A 15,690-nucleotide genomic window follows, 5' to 3' on the forward strand; every position below is an offset into this window, starting at 1 on the left:
GGGCGATTACTGGGTGCTCTTGTCCTGCCTCAGTCTTCGCTCCCTTTCCACTTTTCCTGCTGCTTTTCTGCAAGTTGTGAGCAGTTTGTTCTAAGGTCTGGCAAACAGAAAGGCAAACTCTACTTTTGTCTCTGCTCCTATTTGGTCAAGTGAAATCAAGCTGTGTTCCCCCTCCCAGCCTCCATCTGTTTTGCCCATAACAACTATGGACCATTTGTCCATAACTAATATGCTCCCTTGTGCTGTGCACCACCTTGTGCGATGGGACCTGAGCAATCTTTGGCATTGCTGCCCTGGCTCCAGCGTCCTACACGAAGCAGGTTAACAATACTGCAATGAAATGGGTTTTATTTCCCCCTCCTCTTTCTGTTTTTATGGATATTTTTTTCTTTATCGGCCCGCCCACGGCCTGGCAAACAGGTTGCCTTTCGAGTTCCTGAGAGCAAGTTGTGAAATCGTCTAAAATCCTTCCAATGGGAAAGCACTGATTTATTACACTGTAATACTGATGCGAACAACACCGTGTACCTTTCATCTAAAAAGTCAGGACTTATAGAACACGACATGCCATTAATTTTGATGCCAGCTCAAACAGAGGAGGAATTACTGCCAAAGGGATCCGGAGAGCATGTTAAACCAGCCCTGCAGAGTAATGAACATGCTTTGTGGCTGTTACATTATACCGTATTGATCCTTAGGAATGAAAAGGTACCTTGGCAACTAATTTGGGCTGTCAAAGGCATCTCTTAATATCTGTGTATGCATGTGCATGTGTGTACGCGCTATATAATTAGTGCATGACAAAGGGATGTGCAAAATTTGGCTAATTACGCTTCTGGGGGTGAGGACTGTTGTGTTCCACTGCTCTAGAGTCAGCTCTCCCCTTGCACACACTTGGCAGGTGAGTTCACTCGGGTACCAGCTCTGTGGAGATAATGTCCAGCACCCTGCCTCTCCCCATCCTGAGCCAGAAGAACCTCCTGGCAGCCAGGCAGCGATGCCTCCTCGGGACCAGTGTGCACCAGCAACAGGGAGATTAGTCCAAGTGCTCTGGGAACAGCCAGATAACTCAGCACTTTGCAAGAGTGTGGCTCCACGTAACAGCCCGTTTGCAGGGTGGTGTCAGGCTCCTTGCTGCCCAAGTACAGTGTGATGGGTTATGGGATCACTTCTGCCCAGTGCGGAGCTGGATTCACATCTCTGCCCCATCCCAAAAGAAGAGGAGTTCATTTGCTTTCTGAAGGTATACGGTGATACAGACTTCTCTGCAATAAGACAACCACTGTGTACATACCCAGAACCTATTCCAGGTCCTGGAGAACAGTATCTGGCAGTGCTGCTGGTGGGATTGATGTACAAATGAAGGAGAGAGAGGGATGGACAGAAGGAAAATGTGAGGTGATGTTGCAGGTCAGGGCAGAGTGGAGAATCCCAGAATGCGAATAGTCAAGATTTTGATGGAGGGATCAGTCTTGAGCTACCCCTCCATGCCTAGGAGAACATTTTCCAGGTCCTTGCACTCTAAATTCATCCCTCATATACTCAAACTATAAGGATCAAGTGCCTGGAAAAGAACAGAGCAGCTGGGAGGGTTGTCGTCTTTGTAGTGAAGCTGGAGCAACACGGAGCCCAAGCAGTTTTTTCTGGCACTGCCTGGCATCTTTTGAGCTGGGATTTACATGTGGATTTTGCCCCAAAAGCCCTGCAGTCCAGTGGGCTGGTGGACAGCTGTGCATGGCACAGTGATATCCCTGTGTTTCTGTTAATTAACTGGGTAGTGGAGATGCAAGCACAGGGGCTTCAGCCAGCGGTGGGCTGCCAAGACACAAAACCAGCACTGGTGGCTGACAAATTGATTTGTGCCCATAGGTAACATGAAGGCAGCCGAGGAATCTGTGTTTAACAGAGGTCAGCAGGGGTTAATCTGGTACCTTAGCTGGTGGGAAGGGTCCGAACCCATCTCCTCCTTTCTCCAAGGCGGTGTTTCAAAGCAGTCCCCACTCATTAAGTCCCAATCTGTGCTGTTATTTCTCATGCCATGGCAGTGAAGAGTACCACAATGTCATAAGGGTACTGCACACCACTGTGATGGGTCATCTAAGCACTGACATGTACCTCTGTAGTGGACCGGCATGTTAGAAATGGCCACAAAAATATTCACTTTGTGACCCAGAGCCACGTGTGACATTTGGGTGACTGACCACGTCACTAAAAACTGAGCATTCACCTGTGTTCACAGTGAAAACTTCCCCATGTCTCCCAAAACTTTTGATGTAGGCGTGTGGCTGAGTTGCTGGAGTTGAACAGGTTAGTGGTTGGCAACCACTGGGTTACAGCAAACATTGATGTGCCCCTGCCCTGTTCCTTCACTGAGCTTAGATGAGTAAGTTCTTCTTGCATTTGATAGCAGGTAGGCTCATGGACTAACAACCTTTTTTTGGAGCATCCCAGCTTTGTGTCATGATACCAGAGTTACCAACCCATAGCAAAGGGGTGGACTGGGTAATGCATCTGTTCCTCACCTGCTGCACTTCAAGGTTTGGTGTTTTTTTGCTTCAATAACTGCTGAAGCTCGTTTTGGATTCTTGCTGGAGTTTTTCTTACAAGGAACATTTGCTTTTGCCACTAGGAGGGAATTTTGTCCTGTTTATGCCAAGATATAAAGGGATGTTTCTTGTGCATTTCTGCAACTTCCCGGGAGCCATTAGTGAACCTCTGAGCAAGAAGAGTGTTTTGAGACAGGATCCACGCCCACAGTACAGTACGGGATGCCTAAGCAATTGTGGAAGACCAAAACGGGCTGATCCAGCATAACCTGCCCACAGGAAGCCTCTGCTTGAGGCCCCACAGATTGGGAGTCTCTTGTGCTTTGAAGCCTGAGGGTTCACAGCCCTTTTCAAATTGTATTAATTCTGCCCCTTGGTGACTCTATCTTTAAAACTTACCAGTAGGTAAAAACACCCCTCGTGAATGTTGGAGACCTTGAATGTATTACCATGGCCCTGTGGGGTGAGCTGGGGTGCCTGGTCCAAGGCATTTTTGTGTCTCAGCTTCCCCAGTCGATAAATGGGAATGACTATACGGAGAAGGGAAGTCCTTCCAGATCTGTGACACCAAGTGCTACATAAGAGTATGACATTAATGATTACAGTTGACCTCAGCAGCTGTCAGCATCTGCATAAATGTACAAGGCCTTTTAAATCTACTCTTTTTCCCTTTTCAACACATTTTTGGATGAGGAATTTACCAGGATAATTGTGTGAAAACTGAGTGAGAAACGTCTCAAATGTCCAAGCCTCTGAAACAGCATGGGAGCTCCTAGGAAAGCTGATCCTGGTGAGGATTTTTGGACCAGTGCTGGTTCTGAATTCTCTCTGAGCTGACCGTGTCTTGTCTCTCTGTAAAAACAAGCTAAAATCCTCTAATAGCCCTCCTCAAAGAATAACCCCACAAAACTCTAAAGGAAGGAAAATCTTTAACTTTGAACCCAATGAATGTTTAGTTTCCTGACTCTTGGGTAAATATTAGATAGATTCCCAATTTCAACCTGAAGCAGTTTATTTGGCTGCTGTTCACAATTCAGACACAGCAATATTCAAGGAACTCTCATTTGATTCAGGTTGGGTAATATTGCCTGAGGGGTAACATCATTTTCATTTCCACACATCCAGCACTGGCACAAAACGGCATGGACAGGTATGAAAAATGGATCATGGATCCTTGGTGCTAAAATTCCAGCTGATAGTTTCATTTTTGTGTAAATAATAATTGCCAATAAAAATGTTGCTTGAAAAAAAGAGAATGTGAAAAGAAAAACACTGTTGCATTTGATAAAGCAAATCCTTTGCAGTACTGCCAAAAGAAGAAAAAAAAAAAAGAAAGAAAAAATAAAAGAGAGTTAAAACAAATATAGCTGTTAAATAAAAGATCCAGGTACCAAAGAGCAAAATTTAATGAAAGCCAAAACTGTTAAATATGGATTCCTGTTGAGAAAAAATGTCAATGTCTTTAAGAGTTTTACCATTACTCTATTTTTAAGAAAAGTGTAGTAAAAATACATATTACAAGTTAACATTTGCCACGCTTTTGTCCTATTCATCTTTTTTTTTTTTTTTCTTTAACCCCTCCACTGACCAAAAAGCCTTTGAAAACTGCATCTCACATCTTCACGTCACAGGCGGCCAGTCCTAGCACAGACATGTTGCTTCTCACGGGACCATCTAACTGCCCGGCCGGGCTCCCCACGACCTGCTGCCACGTAGTCCTGTCTTTGGAGGAGGATGGGGCACCGATGGGTCTCAGCAGCCTGCTCCCACCACAGCACCCAGTGGTCCACTGCTGTGGCAAGGTCCAGGATGCGGCAAGAGCTGGGTCAGGAGATGCATCCGAGGGCTCTGGGCATGGAAACAGGCTAGCTTGTGGGGTGCCTCCACTGAGCTAGCACTTACACAGAAGTGAAGTTAAAATGAAGAAAAGGGGATTAAAAATAATGCTAATCAACACAAAGTGACCTGAAGAGGTGTTTGGAGTGGCTGGTAACAGAGTTCATGTTCGTTGATGAGAGATGAGGATCACAAGGGTTTCCAGTGGTGGAGAGAGGAAAACACGTTGGCACAAGACATGCTGTGCCCGAGCTTAGGACCTTGACTCTGACTTGCTGGTCTCCCAAGTGTTGCATGACAAGTGGGTAAATGGAACAGATACTTCAGACCAGGCTGGTGTTAAAGGTGATAGATGTATTGCTCTTCACATCCGTACACTAATGGAAACTGGTGTTCAGGCAGCTTCCAGCTGTACTTATGGACAGTTGGATAGACAGATCCTCCTCATATACCTGTGCCAGTCATTTGCCTGCATCACTTTCGGTTCACCTGCCTCCCTTTTTTTCTTGCTCCTCTCTTGCTACGTTGCAGGAAAAAAAAAAAAAAAAGAAAAAAGAAAAAAAATGAGAAAAAGAAGCTCAGAACACTCCAATAGCAGCTCAGTCCCTGGACAGATATTTGCTGGGTCCTGTGAGAAGCTTTCAACTTTGTTTGCCATCAGTGATGGACCTGTGAGACGGGACAAGGCTAAGTGGGTTCATTGTGGTCCCTGCCCCACAGATTTTTTTTCTCTCCAGATGCTCCCCTGAGAATCCTTCATTTCTGGGGAGGTGTCTCAGGCCCACCATGGTGGGAAGCATTTGTCTGTCCATGCCAGTGATTCACAGAACGAACCTTTTGTGCAGTTCTGGATAAACATCCTTGCCCCTTTGATCTCCACACCTGTGGTTGGAGCCCCAGCTGCCTGTCTGGCAGAGTGGGTTTCTGCAATACCAAGTTTGGGGTCAGCAACCTGCTCTCCTGGCTGGTGGATGCTTCCTTCTCCCTAACGATACTGAGTGGGAATCTGCTACTTTTGGCTTTGTACCCAGACAGGCCACAACTTGATGGGAAGGCCAAATTTGACCAGCCTTGATGTTGTTGAATGTCACGGATGCTTGAATGAAGCTCTTGTAGGGTCTCCTCCTTGGTTTGCTTCAACAGTTCTTTCCAGGAGCTATTCTGGCCAACTATCTACAAAATGTCCCTCTTAATTAGAAAAATGGCCATAAAGGGATTTCAGAGCAAAAAGGCAGGGGTATTCCCATTGCAGCCCCATGACTTATAGCATGTTTTTACTGGTTAATAGGCAGCCATCTAGAACTGGATGTCTTGAGATGGTCTATTCCCGGCTCAAGGTGGTTCCCTTATGTGACCACCAAAAAGGGAGCACACACAGAAGCTAAGCAATGAAGAAATGGTTCACAATTGCTTATTAGCCCCCAATAACCTAGGCAGGAGAGTTGCATGTGAGGGGAACGCGCATTTATTTTCCCTCTTCCATAGAAATCAGCAGCCGACCATGATCTCAGACCAACCATCTGCTCCAATCTGCCACGCATGACACTCTCCACTCCAGGCCCACGATTCTTCTCTTGAACCGCCACTCATCATCTCTGGAAGAACTGTCACTTTGTCCTCAGGTAACCTGGGGTTTCCAAACTTACTCATGACTTTGCCCCCATAAAACAGCCTCGTGTTTTTGTTCAGGTTCTTTCTCGCATCAAGTCCTTCCTGTTGCAGGGAGAGCTGTTCTGCCTCGTTGCAATTACTCCCCAGCCTGAGTTCACAACAGAACAACAGAAGGCAGAATCACGATGGACAAAAGGCGTCAGTGCTGACGCCCTGCAGGGAGTTCAGCTTGCAATTTATTGGATGTTCTTTTTTTGCTGTTAGTAGCTCAGACATTATGGTTTGCATCCCAAACTAAACCAGATTGAAGGACTGAGCAGGGAAGGGGGAAAGGGCTGATGTTACCCTGACACCACAGGAATTAGTAAGAAAAAATATATATATTGCACACACTAAGACTTATTAACAACCAAGTTAAAACAAAATGGCATAGTCCTCATTAGTGTTCCAGTGGTTCTTTGATCAGGGACGGTTCACGAGTCTGTTAAATCCCATTACACTCTCCTTATTGCAGTACAGACCTGTTTCTGTTCTCCTGCCGGTGGATCTGTTTGCAAATAAAAAGGGAAATAGAATTGATTTCCTTGAGAAGATCCATCCAATTGTCCCTTCTGTCATCGTTGTTTGTCTTGTTGGTGTTGGGTTTGTTTTTTGGCTCTGGAGGGGGTGGAGTTGGGCTGCCCCTGCTCTCACCCAGGCAATGGGTCAAAAGGCCAATTATAATCCCGTAGCTCCCAGGGACATGCCGGTGCTGTGGCTCATGCACGGGATCGTCTGCATGGATTTGGGGAAATCGTGGCTGACCACACGTCCGTTTTCTCCACTGCCTCCTGCTGCAGCCGGCCTGGGAAGGGTTGATGTCCGTATGGCTTCGTTGATTGATTGCTGTGGGATTAAACAAAAACCCTTTTTAGGAAAGACGGGGGGGTCTCCCCCTGTCCTTAGCAATGTTGGAGAAATTACAATATAAAGCAGTGTTGTCTTCCTGTCACTGTTCTCTCCCTCCTTGTCCCCATTCAGACTCTCACTTTCTGCATGTCCCTACTGCATCTGCTCCGTTAACTCGCACCTCTTTTACATTCAAAATTAAATGTTTCAGCAGTTTTTTGGGGTGTAAAACATATGTGCCATATGCAAAAACTATTCAAACTCTACAACATAAGAACAGTCATCCTGGATCTGAGCAGAGGTATTATACACACTTCCCCCATAGATGTGCTATTACTACTCCAGTGCTGTTATGTATGGTGGACTCTGACTCACTGCAAGCATATGTTTAACTTTCCTCATGTGAGAAGTTGAGCATGTGCCTATGTTGTTGTCTACAACAACGACTGAGGTACCCAGGAAATGCAAACCTAATTCAGGAAACCAAATCTCATCTTCCTGTTCCAGATACCACCCAAAACATTTGTTTTCAGAGATCTAAGGAAACCAGCTGTTTAGGACAATTAAACTAAAAGATGAAATCAATTTTGTTTCTTGATGTTGAAGCTATTTTTAAGGGCATCATCATCCTTTCTGGATAGGGATATCCAGGTGAAGAATTATCCAGAACAGATAAACCTGGAATAGCTATTCAGAAACAGTCAACTTAGTGCCTTGCCAGGCAGGGAGCTGCCTCCTGTGCTGGTGGGACCAGCACAGCCAAGGGGGTCTGCAGGGACTTGCTGAACAGAGGTTGGGCTTAGAGGGGGATCTGGCCCATCTTTTGGGGCACTTGCCTGCTCTCTGCTGAGTGGCTCTGTGGGGCAGGCACTGCTGGTGGGACCCAGCCAAAGGGACAACTTTAGACCCATGATTCCTTCCCATTCCTAGCAGCTGGTTTTAATCTGGCAAGAGCACTGCAAACTAACACTGGCTGAACTACTGGGTCATTTCAAGTAACACAGTGGCTGGTTTTAACCTGGCAAGAGCACTGCAAACCAACACTGAACTACTGGGTCATTTCAAGTAACACAGGTGGCCAACAGCAGTCTCCTTAAGACTGAAAGTATGGAGCTATTGCAGTCTCACACTGTTTCACAGCATATTTGTGACATACCTAGCTTTGCAGTGTAGACAGCAATTATAATTTAATTTTTGTATATTCAGGGACATTAATTGCTCACATTATCTTACCCCTGTGCTCAATGTACCCCTCATTGCCTGTAGAATTTTCTGAACCTCAATGGGAAAAGAGCTGTTGCACATTTTTACTGAATTAGAAATGTTATTATTGCTGATAAAACATTAAGCATGTTGTGAAATGGTGACATAAAATCCAAAGAAACAATTGCTTATTTTCCATTTGATTCTGGGTAAGTTTCACTGCTCAGGGAAGTGAAAACCTCTCTAAATTTTATGGAACTCACTGCATACTTCATTTACTCATATCAACTTCCATGCTCATGGGAGAGGTCAAGATGAGGAAGAAAAGGGATGTGTTACTCTTACAGCACAGATCCCACTGCACCCTTGTACACAATGGTGTCTGCATAAGGGATTGTGTCTGCTAGTCATCTGAGTCAAGATGTACTTGTTCCACAGATGATGCATTAAATGTGTATCCCCAAAGCTCTGAAATCTAATCCACTCTTGATATGACACTCTGAAATTTAGGCAGATGACAATTTAGGGCTGAAACAAATCTCCTGGGTCATAGGAAGTACGCTTCTGCAAGACCATGACAGGGTGGTGAAAAAACCCCAACATTACGGGAGACATTAGAGGCCAATTTCTCTCTAAAACGACCCATAATTCTGAATTTGGAGACCCACATCATCCATCCCAGGGCAACAAAGCTCTGAGCATATATCACTGTTGCCAGCCAGCAAAAGGTGCCAGCAGGGTGTCACCAAAGGGAACAACAGGATCTGATTCATTACTGTGCTACCTCAGTTTCACCTTGCTATTAACGGCTTGGGTTTGGGGATTTTTTTTCATGTTGCAGTAATGGCTGTATCACACCAACCCCAGCACACTTCATCCCTGCTGCACGCACATTGCCGTAGCCTGTTTTTATTACTTTTAAGGAATGGCAATGTGTTCCTGTTATGGTCTGTGTTATGATTTTGCTCTGTGTCTGGATTTTGAACTAGCATTATGCCACAGGTCTGAGCTTGCATCAGCTCCCCGCTATGGCCCATTTGACCCTCTTTTAGCTTCCTCTGAAGCTCCTATTCCTTTCTAGCAAGTCAAGTGACACAGTCACTTTGTTGTCCCTATGTCTTGGCTTTCCACCCATGGTCTGGGCTGCATCCGTCTCTGAAGGCAGCTTTGGAGCCGGGGTAGGATCAGAGAGAAGGTGTGAAAGGCCGGGGAATGTGTTGCCACCTTCATCCGCTTTGATTCACTTCTGGACTTGTAACAAAACTCGATTAAGGCAACCAGCATGGCTAGTCCGAGCCCACCGATGAGGATATAGAAAACCCCCGCCACATTGCTGAGACTCAGCGCGCTTGTCTTGTCCTAGAAAAGAAAGGAGAAGGGAGGGAGGGGAGGGCGTGTGGGAAGGAGAACAATAAAATTAATATGAGATTGCTCCAGGAAGGATGCTGCACAATATAGCAATGTTGGCATTACATCATCTCCCTCTTTACATGAACAGGTGACATTTCTAAGAGCATTTTCAATTTTTAATTCAGTGTCTAGTAAATCTAATGTTTCCCTCACACAAACAAATAAATGTTCCTTCAGCAATGTGACTCTTTGTAAAGGTTTGGGATCTCCGTTTTTCAATCAGTTAACTTAAATGCTTATTTTACCCAAAATGCCTAGTGTAAATTATTGATTAAAGGAGGAAAAAAAAAAAAGTTCTCTGTCTCTTTGACATTTGCTTGTCCCTGATGTCTCGCCTGAAATAACCCGTTCTCTTGGAAATGCTCATTCCTTCATTCCTAGATTGTTTCCCCCGCAAATTCTGTTGCTGAGCAACACATCGAACTGGCTGGCTTTTTTTTTTTCCTTTCCTCTTCAATACTGAGGTTGAGGTGACACCTGAGCTGTCCTCAGAAAATCATTTGATTTCTGTGTAATAAGACAGTTATTTCATATGCAATCAAGACCCATTGATGCATGTCTAAGCTAATTATTTGGTTGGCAATAAATAGGGCTATTAATGGACGGCAACTCACAGTCAGTAGCTACATTCTGATTTTACAATTGCCTAATGAATCGTCATGGCTCTCTGGGGAAGAGGAGCCTCAGAAAGACTCATTTCACTGCTAGGGAAACCGAGTCCCCACATCTAACCCCGATGTCACTCAGTGCAGCTCTCAAAACCTTCTCCTCCAGGCTGACCAGGTGGAGTTGGGGCGTTGGGGTAATCTGGGCAGCAGCAGGACCCAAAAGATTGGCTCAGATCCACGTATCAGGCTCCTGTTTTCTCTATACACATTTTCTCTATAGTGCAACCAGACCGAGGTCCCCTGCTCCGTTCTTGCCGCTGGTCTACAATATTGACTCGATACCTATTTGCTGGTCCAGATTCCACAGGACAAGCCCAACAGGTCAGTACAAATCTGTTGGAGTGACCAGGTCTGACCAACATTGACAGTCCCACTCCCTGGATGTGGGAGGAAAATTGCCTATGGATCATTTGAGATGCAGCCACACAGATGAAGAATAATATTTATGCCTGTAGAAGTGTCTGCAGTTGGGAACGAAGCCTCTGCACGGTTCTTGGTGTTCCCTGCTACTCCATGGACACGTGGACCGGTGGTTGGCACAGCTTGTTCCTTGCCCTTGTAGGACAGTTGATTCACTTGCTTTGCTTGGCAGGTTTTACAATAAGCAACCCACACTTTTCGGGAAGGGCAAGGATTCAGGAAGCAGAAAACTATATAGGAGCAATGTTGAAAAGGTCCAAAACCAAACACCAACACGAGCACAGAAGGTTTCGATTCAAGAGCAGTCTGCCTGGCACCAGCACTGTCTTTCAGGCAAGTATGTTTCGCAAAAGAATTTTGTCTTTTGCAGTATTAGGGTTTGATGGCAAAAAAGTTGACCCACAAAGCATGAAAACATTTCCATTTTCAAAATTAAAAAAAGCCTCCTGCTATGGAAGAGAACTTAACTACTTTTTTTTTTGTTTTTAATAGGAAGAAAAAATGGTTCCAGTCAGGAACACTAAAAAATGTTTCTTTCTACTGCTTCTTCATCTGGCCCCACTGCCCGTGTAAGCCACTCATCTTCTGCCCAGCTGGAGCTCTTGCCACAGGCTCCAGTGCCGTGGGGAGTAACTTTCCATCCTGAACCCTCTGCTGAAAGATGCTGAGGTTTGGACAGGGGTCACCCCTGCAGAGCTTCGGTCACTGGGAAAAAACTCCACAAGTGATCTCATTTTCCATGCCTCGCTGATTGACATCTCTGCTAAGAGATTCTCCACTGTCACCATGCACATTACACCTCTGCAGACGTGACAGTCGCTGCTGGTGGACAGGTTTGCTTTCTCCCTTCTATAATCTTCATACGCTGGTCAGTTTGTAATCTTGCCGATGCCTCCTGTGTCTCTCTGTAATGAGAGATTTCTGCAAATAACATCCTAATTTCTGCCGTCTCCATATTTGAAGGATTATTTATCTGGTCTTTTATAATCTGCCTTCATGCACTTTTTCCCCCAGGCTTGACTGTACCTTTGTTCAGTCATCTCATCTCTGCAGATTACTGGGTATACTTTCAAGCACCAGCTGAAAAATGTAGGGAGTTTTTTAGTGAAGATTTAGAAAAGTGGAGCAATTACTCCGTGAAACTGGGTTACAACACATCAGGTCCTTTGCCTCTTCAAATTCAGTCTGAAGGGGCTGCACCAGCTTCAGGGAGGGACAAAGACACCAGAGGTGGGCTGCTCTCCCTGACATCCTAATCTTTTAGTCTGGCTTCTTAATGGAAAGTGGCTGATTAGCACATGCTCTGTGCTCAGAGGAAAGGATGGGGACAGGGAAAGAGGTGCAGCAGCATATTTGTGTCTTACTAATAATTTTCAGTCCATACTTTCAGCTTCATTTGACAGAAGGGTGGAGATCGCCAAGATATCAGGGACCTCCAAGCTTTGTGAAAAAGAATGACACTGTAGAGAAGAGGAAACCTATTCATGCTCTCACTCAAATAAATGTATTGGCACAATCTGTACTAGGCATCAGAGACTCCACATGGGTCTTTGACTTGCAACCACAGATCCTTAGGAAACCCAGCTTCCTTGGCTATGCCGGGCATGGAAATACACAAATTCAAAGTTTTATTAGCCATGATATTCTTGTATTTCCACATGCAATTTGGGAGTTGTGGTCCAACAGGGCACCTCCTCAACCACCTCCAATGGCAGAGCAGTCTGGCAGCCAGGAAAGGCTGCTCGTTCTTAATTTCCACTTTCCTCCTAATGGCAGCAGCATACTGACCAGTAAGAAACGGGAGATGACCCAAAGCAGTTTCCTGAGCCACTATTTCATAAAATTAATTTCAGAGCTGTTGTATTTTTCTTGCATTTGCTTTGCAGTAATGTCATTATTATTATTACTACTATTACTATTATTATTGGGACAATTTGGGTGAACTGCCTGTTGCCTTATGCAGAAGGCAAAGGAACGTGCAGTGAGGTACAGCGTTGGGCAAACCTGCCAGGATGGAGAGAGCAGCCTGAGTTTCACCTCTGCCGCCATAACGAGGTTTCTCCCAAGGAGCCAAGGTCACGGGCAGCTTCAGCAGGGCACCGAGGACGCCAAACCGTGGGGGCACAGCTGATGGCACAGCCTGCCACCATGAGCCAGTCTGAGTGAAATTGCTCCTGTGGTGTGCCTTGACTTCTTGCTCATCCTCTCTTTTTTCTTTTCACTTTTGTTTCCTTCCCTCTCCCAGCAGGACACGCGGAGAGGTTCTCCGGGTGGGAGCAGCATCTCATTGCACCCATCGGCTGCAGGACCAGACCCACATGAAGGGTAGGAAACTCTGCATGCCCCTCCGAGGCTTTGCCTGCTGTTTCCATCTATGCCCTTGCCCTAATAACGCTTATAAGTCCCAAATTATGCTCCCTGCTTGAGGGGACCTTCCCCTCCTCTCTGCTCTGTGACACCAGATGCTCTCCTGCGGGGCTGCCCATCACCGAACCAGCTTGTTAGTGGGAGTGTAAATGTCACCGCTCGTCTCCCGCAGCGGCAGAGCGCTGACGTGGGGGGAAGATTGGCAGGTGAAAAGAGAAGGAAAAACCCATCTTTCTGAAAAGCCCGGCCTTGTTGCTGCAGCAACCAGGCACCTTCCCTTCTGTTCCTCTCAAACGTGGCATGGTGTCCATCATCCTCTTTGTCATTATTTATCCTCCTTGGCTGAAAGGCTTTAAGGCCAAATTTGCCCAGTTTCCCAGCAGGGTTGGTCCTTTCTTTTACCCTGCATGATCAGAGCCTGTTGGCAGCACAGGCTGATGGCACCTTGAACTGTTGCGGTCTCCGTAGGAGATGAACTATCCCTAGAGCAGGTGGTAGATCCAGAAGTTGAGCTTTTACACCAAACGCTGGGCTGCTTTTACTCAGGCAAGACCTGAAGCTCAGCAATGAAGGACATTGTGCTGTCCATCGACTGAGGGTCTGCCAGAGGATGGGTATGAACACATGGATGGCCGGCTGCGGGGATGAGGCTGCCCAGTATGAAAAGGTACCCTTGGTCTGAGAACCAGCCAATTCCTTGCAAAGGCAGGTGGTAGCAGGATTTGTTCCTTATTTTTTATTGTTTTTTTTTTTAAACAAAAGCACATTTCTTGCAATTGGAGGAGTGGGAGATCCCTGTGGCTTTGATGAAGGTCCTTTAGATGCGTGAAGCTCTCTGGCTGCCCCTGCAAGCACATTGCACCTTGGTCTGGAAAAAACTTCCTTCCTCCCATTGCCTTGCAAAAGCTCCAGGGAAGAGAAGAATCACATTCATCTGCCCTGACATCTAGTGTCCTCCTTGTCATTACCCTCCAACAATCCAAGGCATCCCTTTCAAGCCCACAGCACATTTCATAGCCTGCAAAAAAAGCTGTCCATCCTGTGCTTATTCATAAAATAGGTTCTTCTAGTGAACCACCTCATTACAGTCAGTCTTTCCTCTGGGCTTATTTCTACTGTGGCAAGTAAAGGGGAAGTGCAGAAAGGCTGGGACACAGGACTGAGAACTGGTGGATGGTTTCTAGCTATGTGAAGTGCTGGAGAAACCTCAAGCCTGCAGGAATGGGTAGCTGCCAGGGGTTTGCTGCAGGGAAAAGAGCAGCAGGGACATTGCCACCCAGTGCAGGACACTGCCTGGGATTTCCCACTCTCTGGCAATGCAGCCAGGGCTGTGGTGGTGCTGGATCAACAGCCCCTGAGTGCAGCTTCCCAGTGCCTCCTGTGGAGGGATAACAGGACTGTTTGCCTCTGGAGTTCTAGTTCAGATTCACTAATGTATCTACTGTTACTTTATAGGGCTTTTTCTGTATAAAAAACTAGTTAGGCAATAGATAGGTAAACAGATTAAAAATAAGATGCAGAGAAGCCAGCTACAGGCATGGAGCATCATCTGGAGCCAATTAATATAAGCCTGGGAAACACCAGAGGTTTTACTTGGCTCTGGCTAGAAACCTTGGATACAAACCTTACATCCAGCCAGCCCCTCACCCCTCTTTCTTAGCGTTCATTGATCCTTCTGAGAGTCCTCTAACTGCAAACTAAGCTGACCTCGACAACAGACAGGAACGGGAAGGTTTTGTCATTCTTGTGGGGAGAAAGCTATGAAATGGCCTTCAACATCTCAAGCTTTGCTCTGAACCTTGGTTAATAGAGATGTGTGGTCCAGCTTGTCCTCCCGAAGCACAGGTGGGTTTTGTGCCCACCGTGGACAGGACAGGGGAAGCTGTGCCTGGTGCTTAGCCCTGCTTCATCCCTGAGGAGAGGGGCAGGAACTGCTGCTGCAGCAGCCGGGCAGATCGGCTTGTTTGCGGATGGTGCAAAAGAGCCAGAGAGGCAAAAATGGATAAAAACCAGGTAGGTAATAAGGTGGGTGTATTTGCCCAGTGCATTGATGAGAGCAAGTGAGCAAATGCAATTGCTTAGTCTTTCTATAGGTGGGAGAGGGGTCTGGTGAACAGGTGGGTGTATTTGCCCGGTGCATTGATGAGAGCAAGTGAGCAAATGCAATTGCTTAGTCTTTCTATAGGTGGGAGAGGGGTCTGGTGATGTTAATGTCGATTTCTCTTGCTGTTGCAGACACGCTGTGGACGCTGAGCAAAGAGCAGAGACGTGGCCCTTTTGTCTAACAGCCGAGACTCTTCACTGCGATCTTCAGTTCCCATTAAAAGCTTAAAATGGTTTTAAGGCTTGTCCTTCTGATTTCACACATGGAGTTTCAAGCAGCTCTCATGACTTTAGGATCCAATCTCATTTATTCACATGTGATTCACATGTGTGTGACCATGTTTTTCAAGCACATGTAAATAACATGTGATCAATGTTGAGGTCATATGATCCACATAAACCCATGTGTCCCAAACCTTCTGCTTCTGTCCCTATTGGTCATCCTGTTGTGTGGAAAGAAGCACTACATCTACTTCTTTTTTTTTTTTTTCACCAGAAAAAGTACAGTTTTGTAGGGATTTTGTTTTAAACTACACTGATTTCACATCCATTTCCTCATGGGCAGTTTATCAGCTATGGGGTTGCTCTAGCACTGATGCATGCAGGCTTGTGGTGAAGGTATTGTGGAAGCTGTGTCA

The 15,690-nt window shown here is 46.0% G+C and overlaps 1 protein-coding gene across 2 annotated transcripts in view; it reads right to left on the reverse strand.

The window, feature by feature from the left end:
• Positions 1 to 474: 474 nt before the first annotated feature.
• Positions 475 to 15,690, reverse strand: part of GRIA1 (glutamate receptor, ionotropic, AMPA 1) — a 131,704-nt gene continuing 116,488 nt past the window's right edge. For both annotated transcript variants that reach the window (XM_014947977.1, XM_014947978.1), the window contains exons 15-16: positions 9,309 to 9,443; positions 475 to 6,899 (exon numbers count right to left, since the gene is read on the reverse strand). In XM_014947977.1, coding sequence (XP_014803463.1) covers positions 6,711 to 6,899; positions 9,309 to 9,443 — 324 coding nt within the window. In that variant the 3' untranslated portion in view covers positions 475 to 6,710. The remainder of the gene's footprint in view (positions 6,900 to 9,308; positions 9,444 to 15,690) is intronic.

The sequence above is a fragment of the Calidris pugnax genome, unplaced genomic scaffold (genome assembly GCF_001431845.1).
Source record: "Calidris pugnax isolate Ruff unplaced genomic scaffold, ASM143184v1 scaffold27, whole genome shotgun sequence".
NCBI classification, from domain to species: Eukaryota; Metazoa; Chordata; class Aves; order Charadriiformes; family Scolopacidae; genus Calidris; species Calidris pugnax.